Here is an 18,142-nt window from a genome sequence, read left to right as displayed (position 1 = left end):
TCCAAGTCTCGGAAATATCTTTCACACGTGATGTAACAATATTTGTACTGCTGTTATATCGCTGTCGTCCGGAAATATTTAACGGGGATGAAGCGTAGCCCTCGGTGTGTGCGGGGGCTTATACGTGTCGAATGGAATAATTTCATGCATTAATCAGACAGTCGCAATTGCGCTGTGCGCAGCTGCACACGTGTAACCAGAGAATTCCGGCTTCAATTGCAGGGCTTGTTCTCGAGAATTACGTTCCGCGAGCCGCTCTTCGTTGGCGGTCCCGGAAACACGACCGGTTTGGAGCGACTTCCGGTGAGGACCGGATTTAAGGGCTGCATCCGGCATTTGGAGGCGAACGAGCACCACTATCGCTTCCCGTTGGCTCCGCAAGGCGATGCCGCGAATGGATTCGACGTCGGTGAGTACAGAGAGTATTCGTAGCGTAACATCCGGTCTTCCTCTCGGCGTTCGGTCTGGTATAATCGCGAGCGACTCTCTCTCGTGATCGGATTTTAAACCCACGTACGGAAATTGAATTGCCCCGGCAATCTCAAACGATTTTGTGACCACACTCGTGTTCTATTATTTGACATAATTATATTTTAAAAATACGATTTGTAATTTTTACGATTTAATTTATTTTGAAAAACTATATCTGTACACACACATCTTCATATATTTTTATTTAAAAAGCACAAAAGAGATTAATATAAATCCTTGGCGTTGGTCATTTATCAAGATAGATTTTTCCCGTTTACAAGACACGCGAAATATATACTCGGGGCGCAGAAAGCCGTTGCGGCGTAATAAAACGTATTGGATTTTAATTGGCAATATATCTCTCTCTTTCGCCCCAAGTTCAATACGAAACTCGTTCGCGACGCGGCGGTTCAGCTAATTACAGTTGTATTCCTCGGCGAGTTAAGTGGCGAGATGCGCGTCCGGGGCGTTTCGGTGTACTTGGGGAATTCGCTTCTCGGAGAAAAAAAACACGACGAATATATATTCGGAGTTAAATCGAGCGGGCGTCGGAGGATTTGCCGACTAAATTCATGTGACACCTGTTGTCCGTTTGCCGATATAGAGCTGTTAATTCGGTCACCCGGTAGCAGCTTGTCGTATCCCGCGCGGCCACGGCGCGGTTGTAAGGCAAGCTAATTAGAGTTTATAGTTATTAATTGTTTCCAATATTTCAGCACCGATTCCGCGTCAGCTTAAACAACTGTCGCCGTGATGGAAAACATAAATAATAATAATAATAATAATAATAATAATAATAATAATAATACTGCTCGCGCGAGGTCGCTTTATTATTTAGTAAATTTAGTTGTCGGTAGATGCGCGCGCGTTAATAAACGACGCGCCGACGGTTTCGCGTTAATGTCGTTTGTTCTCTTTTGCAGCAATGTACTTTATCACGCGACGAAATTCGCGTGTCGCATTGTCACGCGTATGCGTCAAATCGTTTTTAAAACGCACGAAAAAAAAGAAAATTTATTTTCTATTCGACAAAGATATTCCTCACCTATATCGGAGATAAAAAGAACGAATTTAATATATGGAATAGTTGAATGGCGATGCTTGTCATGTCGATGCTGGAATTTTATCGGCAGGTATTGTATTTTATTAAATTTCGGAATAGCATCGCGCGCATAAATGTCTGTGTACGTAAATACACACAATTCGCAGAGAGTATAATATAAAAATAATATAAAATTTTCTCTCTCTTTCTTTCTACGGAGAGAGAAGGACGATAAAATAACGTGGATCGAAATGTTTTTAAAGATCGACTAAAATGAGAAGTAAATAGAAAAACTGACTGTCTCTCTTATATATGACCTACACGCACATATATATATATATATATATATATATATATATATATATATGTACGTGCATATAGAAGAGACAGTAAAATAAAATTTGACAGCCATAAATTGAAAAGAAATATTTGATACTTGACACAGCGCTGTAAAAACCTTCGATTCAAATTCAATAACAATTTTGTTGCGACTAAATAATAATTTTCAAAAACGGAGAACGGCAACTTGTCAAATGCAAAACACTTTTACATGACGGTTTTTTTTTTTTTTTGGTTTTTAAATGTGTAGAATTACTTTTGCTCTTTTACTTACGTGTGTTTGTTTTTTTATTTGTATAAAGTATCCATTTCTACTTTGTTTCAGTGAAAAAAACTATTAAACTTGTGTAAATGGCTATTATTTTAGGGAGTAACAGTTTTTATTTAATTCTCTTCGAGATTTGTATTGATCGCGAGCATAATAACACAGATTCAAATAGGCGTTGTGTGTTCGTAGAGAATTGTTTTATTTTCACTTTAAACACTTTATTTTCTCACAACAAGCAATACATACAATATTTTCGATATATGCACGGAGCTGAACTATTCCGTGTGGTTTCAAATTTTTTTTGTTTCGGATCTATCGATTGTTGAACTTGTTTGGTGGCATAAAAAAAAAACCTCTTCCTGAAACTGCTCGGTACGTGGCGGCGACAGACACGCCCTGTTTAATTACATCGGAAACGATACGATCGCGAGCTATCGTTCGCGAAGGGGGAGAAACTCGGGGAACAAGACTATGATTATCGCGAGTAATTATCATCGTTATCGTTAGCGGAGTGTTGGTAATTAATTGTCAACATTTGGGGCGGGAAGTCGTATGTAGGGCCCGGCGATGCAACAGCTGCTTCGCATCAATTATCTCTGAGTAATGGACGTCAGTCTGGTATTTATATCACGATGCGCGACCGAGCAAATGTTATCTCCATTTTGTAGCATCGAGCGCGCCATTGTTCATAATGTGCGCGGAACATAATTTAGATATTAGTATTCGGTCATAATTGCGTAACGGAGAGATTTGTTATTATTAATGTTATAACAATTAGCCAATACCCACGTGACAAAAGTTTATTCTCCGATTAAAAACACTAAAAAAGAAAAACAAAACAAGCGCGAACTAACTTTATGCGATTTGTTTTAGCGTCAAAAACGAGTGCGATAAACAATCCCGCATAAATGTAGTCCGTTTCACAAATTGGTTGAAGCGCATTTTCGAAACGTACTCTCGATTATAAACCGATTAATTCGTCAAATATCGCACGCGCGGAGTGCGCTCTTCAACGGCGTATTAATTATCAAAGGTTAATCGAGGTCGATTATGCAAATTTACAAAGAACGAAATTACCGTGAATATAAACCCCGTTTTTATTTACCATTCGTACGTGCGTAAACACTATTGTGCGTATAATTACTATTGTCATTCTACAGATATGTTGATACTCACGTAATTATATTTGTATTTGTTTTAGTTATTAGATTTATATTGAACGTCTTGTTTAGATAGTGAAATGTGCAATAACACAACTCTGAACAGATCGCAAATTGCGAGAGTGATGTGTGGATCTTCATGAATTTTGTGCTGGCAAATGATCTCGGTGACACATTTGAAATGTTAATTAACGAAATATAAATTATTTACGTTCGCTCTGTTTTGGTTTTTGCGAATCCATCGAAATCATCGCGTTGCAATGACATAGGGTAAGATGGATGAGACGAGTCGAATTCGCGAAAGTTACTTTTCGCGTTACTCTTCTTCGATTCGTTCTACGTTTGTCGTAGAACACAAGCCTCATGAAAAGATAACACCCGTTAGATTGGAAAACTTCGACTCGCGAACTTTTGAACACTCTGGCATTGCGCGCAAAACGAATAACTCCTTAAAAAAAAAAAAAAAAAAAAAGTAAAACTTGTCCGAGTCATTCATTATCGCGAGATCGATACTAATTCGATTCTTCTCTCCTGGAACTGAGATTTTCGATGGAAAAAGTTTGCCTCCCATCTTTGCAGTTCACTAAATTATCGGGCGCGTTTAAACAATTTATTATTTGTATTGTCGCTGTGCGCAATCGCGGAAGTGTTGGAACCCGACTTTAATTAACGGCTCTCAATTTTCGTTCCCTTCTTTGTTGCACAAGCTATTGTCACGTGGGAACAATGGCTTTAGTTTTTTTTACAGACCTCCGTTTTTTAAAAACGCTCCGGACGCGAAAACAATAATTTGTTTCGTAGCGGCGACGAAGCTGCTTCAAACGATGGGAACACCGATGGTAACCACTGACACAAAAGTACACACGGTATTAAATACATACATACGTATGTATCTCGCAAAACCAGTGAGAAAAATCGCGTATTTCCGGCGCGTCGTAAAGTTCGACGTCGAACGTTATATCGCGAGAAATCGTTACGCAAATATACTCTCTCGCATAACGAAAAAAAAGAAACAAACACAAAACAAAATGTAATCCCGTGTCAGTGTTCGCGCGCGCTAAATGATATCGTCGAAAATACAATGAGACGGAAGAGAGAAACTGATACTTCTCTTCGCTCCGATAAATCCGAGGTCGCGGTTTTATTGGTTTTATCTCGCGCGCAGTCGAATCGCAGTCACGACGACGACGACGACGACGACGACGACGACGACTCTTTGCCGACTCCGGGATTCTGACTTTGACTTCACCCCCGCTTGTCCCCCTACTCGATGTAACTCCTGATTTCGCGATCCGCGCAGGAACTTTTATTAAATCGCCTGATTTATTGTCGTTCCAGAGGAGTGCACGGCCGACAGGTGCAGCAAGGTGCCGTGTTCCCACGGTGGAAAATGTCTGACTACCGGGGGCGACACGGCTGTCTGTCTCTGCCCGCTTGGCTTCACGGGCGATCTCTGCGAGACCCGGGTGGACCTGCAGGTAATCGAATCCATTCCCGAATTATAACACACGAGCACCTAGACAAGACTCGCACACGAGTAGATAAACTTTGTGCGAAACTTGACGGTAACACGAAACTCTATCTCGCCCGCGCAAAATGTCACTTTCGTGAGAAATTTTAGTACTAATTTAGTGCGTAATTTTAGTACTAATTGACATAAAACTTGAGCGCAACAATGAGAAATGCTTATCGGCATTTGCGACAGTAAGAAGTTTTCCTCCCGCGAGGATCTTTTAATACGAAATACAATGTTGAAAATGTATCTGTTAAATTACATTTTAAAGCGACATGTTCATTCTTTTGTTGGAAAAATTGCTTTCGAAAGAATAATATAATTTTTCAAGTTTTGCGCTGAACGTGCGAGTAAATTGTTGCACAACTCACGTCCGCCAATACGTTGTTGTTGGAATTTTGCGCGAAATTAAATTTAAAAAAAGGAAAGTGTTTTGTGTAGTTTCGTGACTGAGATGTGTTTCCATGAAAATCACGCATTAGAATTTCCGAAATCTCCGTTGGAGAAACAGGTTTTTTCATTCTCAGATCGCATAAAATGCTTTCCCTTCCCACATTCGCGTCGCGTTGTTATGGAAAAAAAAAAAAAAAAAAAAAAACTGTCCTGAAAATGCACATTCCGCTGTGCCAATGTTGCGAAACACTTGCGGAATGCAGGGATCGATCGTGTCGGAACGACCGTTCTGTAAATGACGCGTTTTTATTCGCGGATTTTAGCATGGGCGATTGCGAGTAATTAACTTTCACGCTGCTAACAGAGCGGTTTAAATAAATAGAAGGACAATAATTTGCGCGTCGATCTATGTAAATACTCGTGTGCGCATGTGTGGAAAATATTGTGATATGAGGTATGAGCATTGAAATTCTCGCTATTTATAAGCGGGACGAACTTAATAGAGCGAACGCGGTCACCGCCCGCCGGAAGTCACCGTATGCGGTTCGCCCTCGCGTATATACGCCGTTTGCTCGCCGATTATGCACGGTTATAGACGATATATCGACCGCGGCGATAGCGGAAAGCAACGGGGGAAGAGAAGGTGGTTACATTCGGCCCGTTGCGATGAAATTGATATCGGCATTCGACCGATATTACTTCCGGCGCGACGCGAAATGACACCGGAGGCTGAAGCGTAAAAGATGCGTTTACATGCATCAGCGACGACGACTTGTTAGTGCCGCATCAGGTGCTTCGCCTTCGGTGCCAAGCTGAACTCGCTTGCTCGAGTTTTTCCTGACGGAAGTTGGATTCTCACTTTGTTTCGCTCGTTGATTCCGAAACGTATATACTCAATATATCAAACCGCGCTTTCTGTTCGGCGAATAATCCTGAATAAAAAAAAAAAAAAGAAAACAAGAAAAACGCGTGCGTTTCACAAATATTACATTTTTAAAACCCTTTACAGATACCAGCATTAATTGAAAATGATGTTAACGCTCGCGTGTAAAAAGTCTGGATGTTATTCCTGTGGCGTTAATGTACGCAGTTTCAAACGCGTAATATTATATTTACGATATATGAGGCTCAGGTTTGTTGAAGCTATTAAGTTTTCATGCGCAGCTTGTTTCCGGTTTCGAATTTATATTTATAAATTAGTAATTTTACTAACTTAATTAACGTAACTTTTGCGTATTCAGTTCCCTATAACGTTCTGCTAACAATGATCGCGATTCGAGGCGCGTTGAAAAAAAAAACCCCCAATTTGGTGACGATTTTATTCCGCCACCAAATGCAACTCGGAAAAGGACTTCGGTAAAGAAATATATTCTTCGCGGGGACGATGTTCGTCGCTGCGTTTCCGATCTTGAAATCCGAGCATAACTAGCCGGAGAAACGACCATAAAGGGCTCGAGTTAACGAGTATCACTTCAAACTCGAAACTCGTTCGCGAACTTTGGTCCCGTGCCCCGGAGTTTAATTCCATTAACGTGCAGGCGGAAGAGATATAGCCGCAATAACCAAACGTCGTCGGTGATATTGGCGTAATTTACGGAAGGGGGCGAGTATTTTTTTTTATTTTGTTTGTTTGCGGACATCCGCAAAGAGAGACGCGTCGCCGTCGTCCGCGAAATAAAACTCTAACGCCGAAGTGAAACTGTTTGAGACGAAGAAACACAGTTCGAATGGCTACGTGCTTTTATCGTAAGAAATACGCGCGACACATTTTATTGGCTCATTTCGATGCAAGACGAGAAAGGTAATGCTCCTTCCAATTCCGGCGTAAATAAATATCCGGTGAATTTCTCTTGCGTTTTCTATGTGTGTGTATGTGTCTATGCGACGGAAAGAGATAAAACTAAATGCGCGGCGACCTGCTATTAGATTACCGTTAGATCGAAATGAACGCGAGAAAAATAAACGTCGTTTATTTTTTCTTTGTTAAATTTAATTATTGCAACTCGGAATATACGTGCACATTTGCAAGAGTTTGCGCGGTGTTTCCGAAGCGAGAAAATGAGCGCAAGGCGCATTTCCCAAGAAATTGCACAACGCGTTGCGTATTCTTACGTTATTCTTTGACGTGAAATTATACGCAAATGGAAAAAGATCGTATATAAAAAAACGAGTCGAATCGAATCGGTAAGATCAAGAGAGTAAATAATGACAGAAAAGCGATTTTGACAGTTCGTTGAATACGTGGAGAAAATTAAAAACGTTACTAAAGTAAAGTCACGTGACAGGAAAGAGTAGAAAAACAACACGTGACTAAAGTAACGTGACTGTAAATTATATTATATATAAGATTAAATAATATATATTATACATATAATTTATTATATATTTATAATATTATACTTTATATTATATATTATATGTGTATTATATATATATATATACTACCGTAAGGTCACTGACTTCGACCGCGCGACCACGGCGGGATCATTGACCTCGGTCGCGTGACCGCGGCGGGGTCACTGACCTCGGTCGCGTGACCGCGGCGGGGTCACCGACCTCGGTCGCGTGACCGCGGCGGGGTCACTGACCTCGGCCGCGCGACCTTGGCGGGGTCACTGACCCCGGTCGCGCGGCCGCGGCGGGGTTACGGACTTTGGTCATGTAATTACGGTATATATATATATATATATATATATATATTGTGTGTGTGTGTGTGTGTGTGTGTGTTATTTCTGACATCTTTCTAATGTGTATAATATGATTTGTAAGACCATATATACTAGCTGTCATTGCGATGACAGGTTGTGTTTACTGACACTACACGTTAAAATAAAAACAATAATAACGTGCGCATAGCGCGCGCCTGTGTTGTGCTAGTCTACTGTAAAAAAAAGGAAATTATTCGTAAATAATTATTGACTCTTTCGACGCTCGTGTAATATCTTGCAATTATTCACACGTCATATCCTCTCCTTGCATTTTTATCAGGATTATTTTTGTATTAAAATTCGTTTCCCAATAATGCAGAAATAAAACGAGATGTGGCTCTCAAAAATGCAATAAGCAGTATGACGCGTGTAATTTTAATATCATTACAAATGCAACAAATTGTAAATCTTTTGACGACCATATCGTATTATTAGGCGTGTGCACTCTTTGGCATGTAATTGCATATAAATTAAAATTATCAACCGCTCTCATTATCGTCCTCATAAATCAATTGGCGAGTGATTATTAACAATGTAGATGGTGCTAAAACTAAATACAACGTCGCGTCATTTAATGTCATTTAAGATTGCATTGATTCGCGCCGAAGTACGTAATTTAATTAAAATTGTAAACGCACTTGTGACGAGCGAAAAAGCCGTTTTCTCGAAATCGATAGAATCGACGATAAGACACCGTTGGAAAGTTCGAACGACGTGTGCGTCGCTCGGAAACGCGGTGAAACAGCGTATTTTAACCCCTTCGCTATTGTAAGAACGGCCGTAAGTGCTCGGGAAATTATTTCCATAGCTATTACCAAGAAGAAACACTATAGTCGCTGTAACTTCGTGCATGAGGTAAGCTAGTCTGATACGCAAGTGAAACCTGTATAATAATACGTGTGTCGTAAACATGCTTACATAGAGACGCTGTTCGAGAGACCAGCTCCGGTAGCGAAAGGGTTAGTAGTGTTTCATGTTGCTCTTAAGAGCCCACGTGCGACAAGACGTGCGTTGTGTGTGCGCTCGATAGTTCGCGGCGCGTGAAGACGATCTCGTAAATCACTCGCAAATCTATCGACGATGTTTCGTGCCGGTAGAAGAGACTGCCGTGAACATCAGGACCAACATAAGCCGGGCAGAAGGACGATGTCGTAAACGGTGAGAAAGGGTGTTCCCCGAGGGATCTTAGGAGTTGCTGGTCTTTCGCATAATACAAGGTTACTTTTCTTTCTCTCTTTCCCCAGTTCCGCTCCCGCGGGAGCTCCTTATCACCGGTACGTAGCTTTTACGTAGCGGGGAAAACGAAAGGAGGCCAAACGAGCGCGCATAGGCGTCGCATGTAGAAGGGAAGGATAGAAATTTCACAGGGGGATTGGGAAATTTTCCTTAAAAGGAGCGTATCGCGCGCTCACTTAACAGCCGCCGCCGTCGGAGTTTCCGTTTCGTTCCGTTCTGTCGTAATTAATTTATGACCGGTCTTACGCGCCGTCTCCGTTGAATTTTCCGCGCGGACACTCCCCTTCGTCGTCTTAGCTTCTTTGAGTCTTCAAATTTCGTCGTGTCTCGTGACGACCCCGCGAAAAGTACACCGGAGGGCAGTTTGAGTGCGAACAGAATTGAATAACTTCGAGGCAAAAAAAAAAAAAAAAGAAAAAAAGACTATATCCGTAATGTGATTTGATGCGTAATGGATACTCGTAACTTGGAAAAGCAGGTTTTCTCGGGCAAAAATACTAAAAAGACGCGAACGACTGTCGAATTGTCGTGATTAAGGAAGAAGAGAGTTTTATCGGATTTCAGAAACACATATAACAAATCTTTATGAAAAACAAAAAAGAAACAAATTTCAAGCGGACTGCATTTCGAAAGAATTTCTCTCGGTGCGCTTCTTTTTACGTTCTCAGGAATCTAGTAGAGAATTTTCTTCTACTGAAAATAATTTGGATTTCTTCGTTCTGATGCGCGAGAGTCTCTTTCTTCCTCAAAGCTTTCATTTATTTCTTCGGATTTTACCGAGAGAGGGAAATATATTTTTCCGGAATGAGAAAAAAAAACTCCCGGAGAAATTCCTCTCGCATAAATAGAAGTTACGAGCATGTTCGTGCTCGAGCAACCGCTCGGGAGGAGACAGACGTGTTAAGCTTTCTGTGCTCGCTTGTATTATATTGTGATTCAATATTTAAGATTCGTGCAGAAAGAATCGTGCGTGTTTCGAGCTTTACATGGTGTACTCGGTTGCATCTTTAATGCGAGTTTATCATCCGTCGAAACGAAGGTGTTACCGCGCGGGAAAAGAATCGAAACGATATAAATAAAAATCATTTTTCGAACACGCTATTTCGCGCTCAACTCGCACGTATTTCTCGTTTCGTAAATAGGGTAGGTGCGCACGTTGACGTTTTTCCACTTGCGAAACGTCTCGGGGCAATATAATTTCGAGGCGCGAAGCGAAGCACGGGCGTGCGTTGCTCCTCAACGTTTCGCGCTTTATCTCGCGAGATAACCGATGTGCAAACAATTACCAGCCGGGTCTCATTAAGACGGAAGGTTGCTTGCTTCGACCTCTCTTACTGCTCTTAAGATTAGGTATATTGCTCTTGAATGCAGCCATATCAAAGATTATCCGAGACAGTGACATACGACGTATTTGCATTTCGATTTACGAAGAGCGCGCAAAATCCCGTCGACGTAAATTAAATAACAACAGCTGTTGCGCACGAGAAAGAAAAAGAGTTTCCCTGTATACTTTATGCGCAACGAACGAGAAAAATTACCGTTCCCGCATGGGAGAAACGCGAGAGACCGAACGTAAGCACCTGTGCAATAATAAGAATAATAAGTAGCACCTACGCATATTGCCTACATATATCAACAGAGGAAGAGAGATTCAAAGTGAGTTCGAGCGAAAAAAACACAATTATGTCTTCATCTTGAACATGAGAAAAGAATCTTTACTCTCCCACAGAGACGAGAACTAAAGAAAAAATATCATTTTTTTGCAAAGAAAAAAGCAAAACGCACGCGTTTTAATTGAAAACAATTTTTAATTAAAACCAACTTTTCCGCATAATTTCACGTTCGCGCAATTTGCAAAAAACTGTTATTCTTTATTTAATTGAAAACTGAGTTCCTTTTTGGTAGATTATCGAATTAAGGAATGAATATAAAGACGTTTCTCTCTCGTGGAAGTGAATGCTAAACATTTTTACGCGAACGAGAAAACGAAAATGTTACGTCACTTCGGCTAAAAAAAAAAAAAAAAAAACTAAATTGAATGCAAAGCGAGAGACACGAGATACACGGCGCGCTAAATATATACTCGTTTCACTGGCGCGCTCTCGAAAGAGCGCGCACGAGAAGGAAAGGGAGGGGATGTAACGAATGCGAGAGCGGCTCATTCGGCGTTAGCCCAATGGCGGGCGATTAAAGAGACGTGTGCGGCAAAAAGCGCGGGGCGAAATGCATTTCGTTCCGGTAACGACATTTCCATGCAATCTCAGACCGCACGGTGTTTTATTTCCCGCAGGTTCCATCCTTCAACGGATCCTCTTACCTACGTTATCCGGGATTGGCGGACACGTCGCTGTCGTGGCTGGAATTGTCCGTCACGTTAAAACCGACCGCGCCGGACGGTGTGATACTGTACAACGGCCATCACAGCGACGCCACCGGTGACTTTATTGCGCTCTATCTCTCCTCGGGCCACGTGCAGTTCACCTACGACCTCGGAACAGGACCTGCCACTTTGAGGTAAGCCGATGGCCCTCGACCAACTTCTGCAAAGCGAAGCAGGGCGAGCGCGACCTAACATCCAGTTACCCCAGCTAGCTAGCTCGAGGTGACAATCCGCCCTCGAGCCAGAGTTTGTTTCGTGGTAGACGTTGCAACCCTCTCGTCGCGCTCGGCTTCGTATCGCGCAAACCCTTCCTCTCTGCGTTTGCTCGTCGGGAGCGACGGAGCGCTAATTGCATCGTTTGCGTATGAACCGTCAGACAATCTGCGTTAATTAAACCGACACGCGTGTCGATATCGCAAGCAAAGCGCTCACGTTTCTTTCTTTTTTGTTTTTTTTTTTTTGTGTGGAGGTGGGGTTACTGTTTTGCGACGAGAGAACGGAATGTTAATGCACGCTGCTAATGCTGATTGTTGGGTTTCGATTTAATTGGTTGCGTTAATTAACGGTGAATACTATTATTTGGTAAAATTGATCGAAAGCTGTGACCGTTCTCTTGAATAAATAAACGAAAATGTTTAGCAAAAGCGACTGTAAATTGATCCTATAATTTTTGCTATTTTTTTTAATATCACTTTTGATTTTCTCAATTCAATATTATATACGCGTGTTACTTTATATTGTATTTAATATTGTGAAATATTTAACATCAAATATATATTACAATTATTTAACATTATGTGAAAACTAGAAACCAAAGTTATGTAAAACTTCACATCGACATCGTGGAGATTTTTCTGACATTTCTCGCGACTTGTTAATGAACGTCGGCGGATAATCGGATTGTTTAAATTAATTTAATTTGTTGCAAACAATTAACATCGTCAATAAGATTATCGTTAAATAAACCTGTGCGAAAATATGAACCTTTTTCGGATAATTATACCGCCGGTGTTAAGCAAATATGCTTCTAATGATTACACACATATACCCACTCCGTTTCCGCGAATATTGTTTTTTAAAAACCAGGATGTTCCCCAAAAATATGAGTTTATTACTCATATATATTGCGAGTTTTATACTAATTAAAAGTTTATTACGTAATATAATTAAATTGCACAATAGTTTACAATTATCTCAACGCATATTTTATACATATTACTTGCTCGCGAAGAATATTCTTTTGGAAGATGTAATGAAGTTTTTGTGAAATATACCTCTCGTATATATATTCATATTCCGACGGCTTGAATATCCGCCGAACTACTTTCTGTTCGGCGTTGAATGAAATCTGAATATTGGAAAAAACATCCACGCGTGCTTTTCAGCGATAAAATAATAAATAAAATATTTTAAGCAATCTGATAATGTATCCGAAAGAAAGCCAAATATTATTTTATTGTAGCGTTGATTTTGTTTGCGCTAAATAAACGATACACATGCGCTAATACGTTTCGCGATATATTTTCTATCGCATAAACATATATTATTTCGTTTATTGATATTTCTGACGGATTTTAAAATATACGGTAATTATCGTGATATTCTGGCAACACCGGGGACGATTTTTGCACACAGGAGCGTTTATACCACCCACGCCCTATCCTATCTACTATTTAGTTCCGCCAAATAACGTATAAATCTCACGTGGAAATGCAACACGGCCTCTTGGCCGAATAAAAAGCTACCACCGCGAAAACGTCGGCGTAAAAAAAAAAAAAAAAAACGCCGCGTTTATTACGCGCGCCATTAAACAGGGATATTTAAGCTCGGGAAGGTCTGGGGAAAAAAAAACAGTTAACAAGCCTCCAAGTTCCGCTAGCGTCGTATCTTTTATCATAATAGCGCGAACCGGGCGAAAAGTTCAATATGAAAATTTCCGACTCCATCTCGCTTCTTTTATTAATTAGCAATTTACTTTCCCGCTTGCAATCACACAGATTTTTTCTTTCCTCGTGCGATTCGACATTAATTATGCGAGAATTTCTTCCGCCTCCGAGTTCGAAAGAGAAAAAAGTGCCCAGGCCTTTTCTTTCTTCTTCCGCGAGAGAGGAGATTCATTGTCCCGATGCGAAGCGCGTCGACGCGCGTCTCGACTTCGCGAAATTCAAATTGAATGGCGCATAAAGGAATAGTGAACGCGCGCGCGCTAGCTCGCGTCAAGTTTCCGCGCGCGTTGTTGAATGTGCGCGCGAATTTTCATTCCCGGATGAGCCGCGAAGAAAATTTGCGAGAAACAAGATTGGCGCGGTTTTCCCCCGGGCGTTACTTGAGAAATCAAATCAATGAAGCTTCTGTCAATATCGAGTTAACGTCGATTATAATTGTAGACGCGACGAGAAAGAGAGAGAGAGAGAAGAAGGAAGAGAGAAAGAGATCGACCGCGTTAATTGCTTGGCGCGGACACGGCGAAGGTGACGTTTCAATTTTCCGAAGCGCAAACCTCATTTTCGCGGTTTTTTTTTTTACACAGATGCGCTAACGTGTTTTCGCGAACGCTTTATTTCGACGGAAGTATCGTCGTTTTTCCGGGCAAAATGTTTTTTTGCGATTCAATGTTAGATATTCTACAGAAAAAAAGCAAACTGCGCAAAAATACGATACCCGACGAAATTGCAGTGCAACCGCAAGTGATTTTTTTTTCGCAAAACAAAATAAGTAGAAAATATAAAATGGATGTGTGTGTGCGCGCGTATATACCTTCGCCCGCGTGCGTGAAAAACTCTGTTTTTTTCACCAAAAAAAAAAAAAAAAAATCAAATTGTCCGGAAAAATCCGGAAGAAAATAATACATGTCCCTGCTCTCATTTTCGTCGCCCTCGACGCTCGGAATACTCTTGAAGAACTTTGCGTCATACCTCGTCAAGTCGGAAAGAGTCATATTGTCCCTCATATTGTGCTTCACGTTCTTTTGTTCAGAATTCTTGCGACATGCGAGGAAGATAGCAAAAGATTAGAGTAAAATACGTTCGCGATCTATGAAGATGGCAATAAGGGAGATGCGCGCACACAATATTGTAATTATCAAAATTAGAACATCGCGAGAATTTTAATTATTAGGAGAAACATTTAAATTATTTTTAATCACAACTTTTTTTATTCAAAACGCGGAGATTTACCACAAAAGAAACCACATTAAAAAGAACAAAAATATCGGAAATAAGAAGGAAAAAACTCTGAAAAGAAAAACGAAATTGCTCTCGCTCGGAATTTATAACTTCGCATCGAACAAAATAATCAGAGATTATTTCGTGAAGGTTTTTCGGAATAAATAAAAAGATAGATTCCCCAAAGAGGAAATTTTAAATTAAAGTGCGGAATGACATTTTCATGCTTTTTTAGCATGTTTTTTTTTTTTTTTTTTTTTTATTGCAGTCACATAGTTCCTTCAGCTCTTTTCTAAAATGAATCAAAGCGGGCCGAAAAATGGGTCACCGCCAACAGGAAACTGCACTTTATCATGTAACTCACAAACGTACGGATTTATACCTATCTAATTAGGAAACTTCCCTCTGCCCTCCCCTTTCTCTCTCTTTCTCTTTAGCAAAATTTCTGCAAAATACCCTGCGGCCTCTCAGAGGTTAATGATGTTGCATTTTGAGTGCACGCTATCTGCATCATCGTTTCAGAAGCGAGAATCCGGTTCGTCTCGGCGAGTGGATCGAAGTTCGGGTCTCCAGGACGGGTCGCTTGGCGAGCCTGGAAGTTGAGGATGAACCGGCTCAGGAAATCCTGGCGCCCGGAGCGTTCACGCAATTATCCTTGCCGTTGAATCTCTATTTGGGCGGCGCGCCGTCGTCCGACATGTACTCGCCGAAGATGAAAACTACGGCCAGCTTCGCCGGCTGCATTCAGACGATCGTGCTGAATAATCGCGAGGTAAGAACCAGCCGGGGGGATTATACGGAGAGAGTGAGACTGTGTGCCCCCAAGTTACGCGGTAGATAATGCTCAACCCGCTCGGAAACGCCTCGGAGTTCGGAGTCTTTGCCGAGGCTCGCAGATAAGACGTCGAAACTCCCCATTTGAATTGCCCCGAATTTGAATTCCCTGTCATCACTTCCGCCGTTTTATAAGAGATGAGAAATAGATTTGAGACGAGAAGTAGATGCAATCTACATGCTCTAATTACAAGGACCTGAGTAAATAACGACGAATTAGACGTTGCCGGGAAAATTGGACGACGAGAAAACTGATAGTTTGTTAAGTAAAATATATATCACAATGTACAAGAGATAACTTCGCGCAAATCGAAGATATAAATTAGTCTGTATTTATTTTTCAAAATTATTCTTGTTCCTTTCTTCGTGTGTTTGTAAAAAACTAAAAAAAGAAAAATCTCTTGTAATTTTGTTCTATAAACTAACGAGAAAAATTTATTTTTCCTTCCGTTTCTTCTATATTTTTAGGTGAATTTGCTGCAAGTTGTCACGGCACGTTATTGTTCCCATTTGTTTTGTACGCTATATCGCCGGTATGATTTGTGTTACAGGTGGGAATACTGGCTGAGGCGCTGGGCGGAATGAACGTGGGCAATTGCGGACACGCGTGCGAGGCCAGACCTTGCGGCGACGCGGAGTGCCGGCCGGTTCGCGAGAGATTTACCTGTCGATGCCGTCCAGGTGTCCCGCATCCCTGTCCGGCGACGGACGATTACACGCCGTTGGTTTCGCCACCGGCGAAATTCACCGACGGCGTGACGTCCGTGAAATATGAGAGAGCCGTGCCGAGCTTCACCGGGAGCGAGAGCTATCTGCATTACAACGACGCCGACACGATGAAAAGGTACTTCGCGTTGTCCCGTGAATTACATACATGAAATTATTTCGATTCTAGATTTTTTTTCTCGATGTTAACTGGAATAAATAATTTTTTGTATTTACGCGAACGTCAATCGGTGTGTTTTCCACTATATCACGTTACGTGAACGGTACACGTTGCGGTGAGCCGCGTTTTTGCGACTTAAAAATTCTGATGGCTTGCCCACATCAACGCGCTCTGTAACGAGCAGGATATAATCGGCAACACACAAAAGTTTGGTAAAAAAAAAAAGCGGCGTTTGAAAAAGCCGAGCGAGACGGTAAACAGCGTTGCACGTTGTGCTACACAATCGCTCCTTGACCCGCTTTAATCACGCGCGTTTATTGAGCGTCACGTCGCGCATACACACCGACAAGAGAGAAAGAGACAGAGATCTGAAGAGAAATAGAATTCATATTTTGTTGGCAACTTTGTTCTGAAAATAATAATTGCACAATGAAGTACAATACAAAGAGAGCATTCTCTCTCGTTACCGCATATTAGTCATGCAATTATTAAATGTTTTTGGTAGAGATAAAGTTGATGAAATAAACAGAAACGCGATTAAAAAACACACACATGAACATCGAGGTCAGAATAAAACAAACGTCCTCACTTTTTTTCTCGCCTTCCTTCTTTTATTATTTTTTGTTTCTCTCTCGTCTCGTGAACCTTAATATTTGAGTTTTAAAAACTTTATCTCTCGAGAACAAATAAACGCTTCGTAGTTTGTTATAAAAAACATAGCAGTGTAAACATTTAGAAACCCCATTTGATTTGTCAAAGATCTGAATTCGCAAGTTTTTGCTTTTTCTCTCGCATTGTGCGCCAACACTACTGATATCTTGTTACATTACTGTTTATTACACTCGTCGACGTTTGCAGGATAATCAGCTACAAGGTAGACATCAACATGAGATTCCGTGCCAGCAGCAGCAGCGGTCTGCTGCTGTGGAGCGGCCGCCAATCAGATCCCCAGGAACAAAGGGACGAGAACGACGACTTCCTCGCCCTCGGTCTGGATCACGGTTACCTCACTCTCGCGTATAATTTGGGTTCCGGGGAAGCCGTGCTACGGTATAATCTGACGCGATTGGATGACGATCTGTGGCATCGTATCAGGGCCGTTAGGTGAGAACAAACACTTCACGCGCTTCGTTACCCGATCCCCAACCCCTTCCGCGTGCCCGCCGCCTGTATTTTCGTGCCGTTTACCTCTTTTAAACGATGTATCGATCGATCGAGAAAAAAAAAAAAACGTGGAATTTCAACACGATCTCACAAATACAGGGGAGAAAAAATTAATGGTCTTTTTATACACCGTATACATTATAACTTCAAACAAGTGTTTAAAGAAACACTTTGGATACTCGACACTATTTCCAGGAAGAAAATTCTACACGAAGGAATATTTGACAAACGTATTCAATATATTAATCCGCGTCTGTATATTTGGCCTCAAAAACGAACAGAGGTGACATAATATCAAATATCTATCTTTCGCTCTGGAGCGAACTCGCTTCTTATTAAAAATAACGTAAAGAAAAATGTTCGTTCTATCTCACGTTAGAAATGGATTACGGTAATAAATAACGTTGATTTTTCTAGGAACGAGCAATGGGCGTCTCTCGTAATAGATAGTGGTACCGGTGTCTCAGCGTCTTCCCCGGGGCAACTGAGGCAATTGAACACTGATACCGGTCTTTACGTTGGTAAGCGTGTAACAAACATAACAACAAAATCAATACTTGTCGTAGATCGCAATTTTTTTTACA

General features: G+C 41.2%; 1 protein-coding gene across 2 annotated transcripts in view; it reads left to right on the top strand.

Moving 5' to 3' along the window:
• LOC109853348 (pikachurin-like) overlaps nucleotides 1–18,142 on the top strand; it is an 86,112-nt gene that overhangs the window by 61,150 nt on the left and 6,820 nt on the right. For both annotated transcript variants that reach the window (XM_020425362.1, XM_020425371.1), the window contains 7 exons: nucleotides 223–409; nucleotides 4,619–4,758; nucleotides 11,421–11,644; nucleotides 15,197–15,446; nucleotides 16,060–16,352; nucleotides 17,253–17,498; nucleotides 17,976–18,079. In XM_020425362.1, coding sequence (XP_020280951.1) covers nucleotides 223–409; nucleotides 4,619–4,758; nucleotides 11,421–11,644; nucleotides 15,197–15,446; nucleotides 16,060–16,352; nucleotides 17,253–17,498; nucleotides 17,976–18,079 — 1,444 coding nt within the window. The remainder of the gene's footprint in view (nucleotides 1–222; nucleotides 410–4,618; nucleotides 4,759–11,420; nucleotides 11,645–15,196; nucleotides 15,447–16,059; nucleotides 16,353–17,252; nucleotides 17,499–17,975; nucleotides 18,080–18,142) is intronic.

The sequence above is a fragment of the Pseudomyrmex gracilis genome, unplaced genomic scaffold (genome assembly GCF_002006095.1).
Source record: "Pseudomyrmex gracilis isolate BER0280 unplaced genomic scaffold, ASM200609v1 scaffold_2, whole genome shotgun sequence".
In the NCBI taxonomy this organism is placed as follows: domain Eukaryota; kingdom Metazoa; phylum Arthropoda; class Insecta; order Hymenoptera; family Formicidae; genus Pseudomyrmex; species Pseudomyrmex gracilis.
The sequence above is the reverse complement of the archived record's forward strand: the minus strand, read 5'-3'. Positions and strand labels throughout refer to the sequence as shown.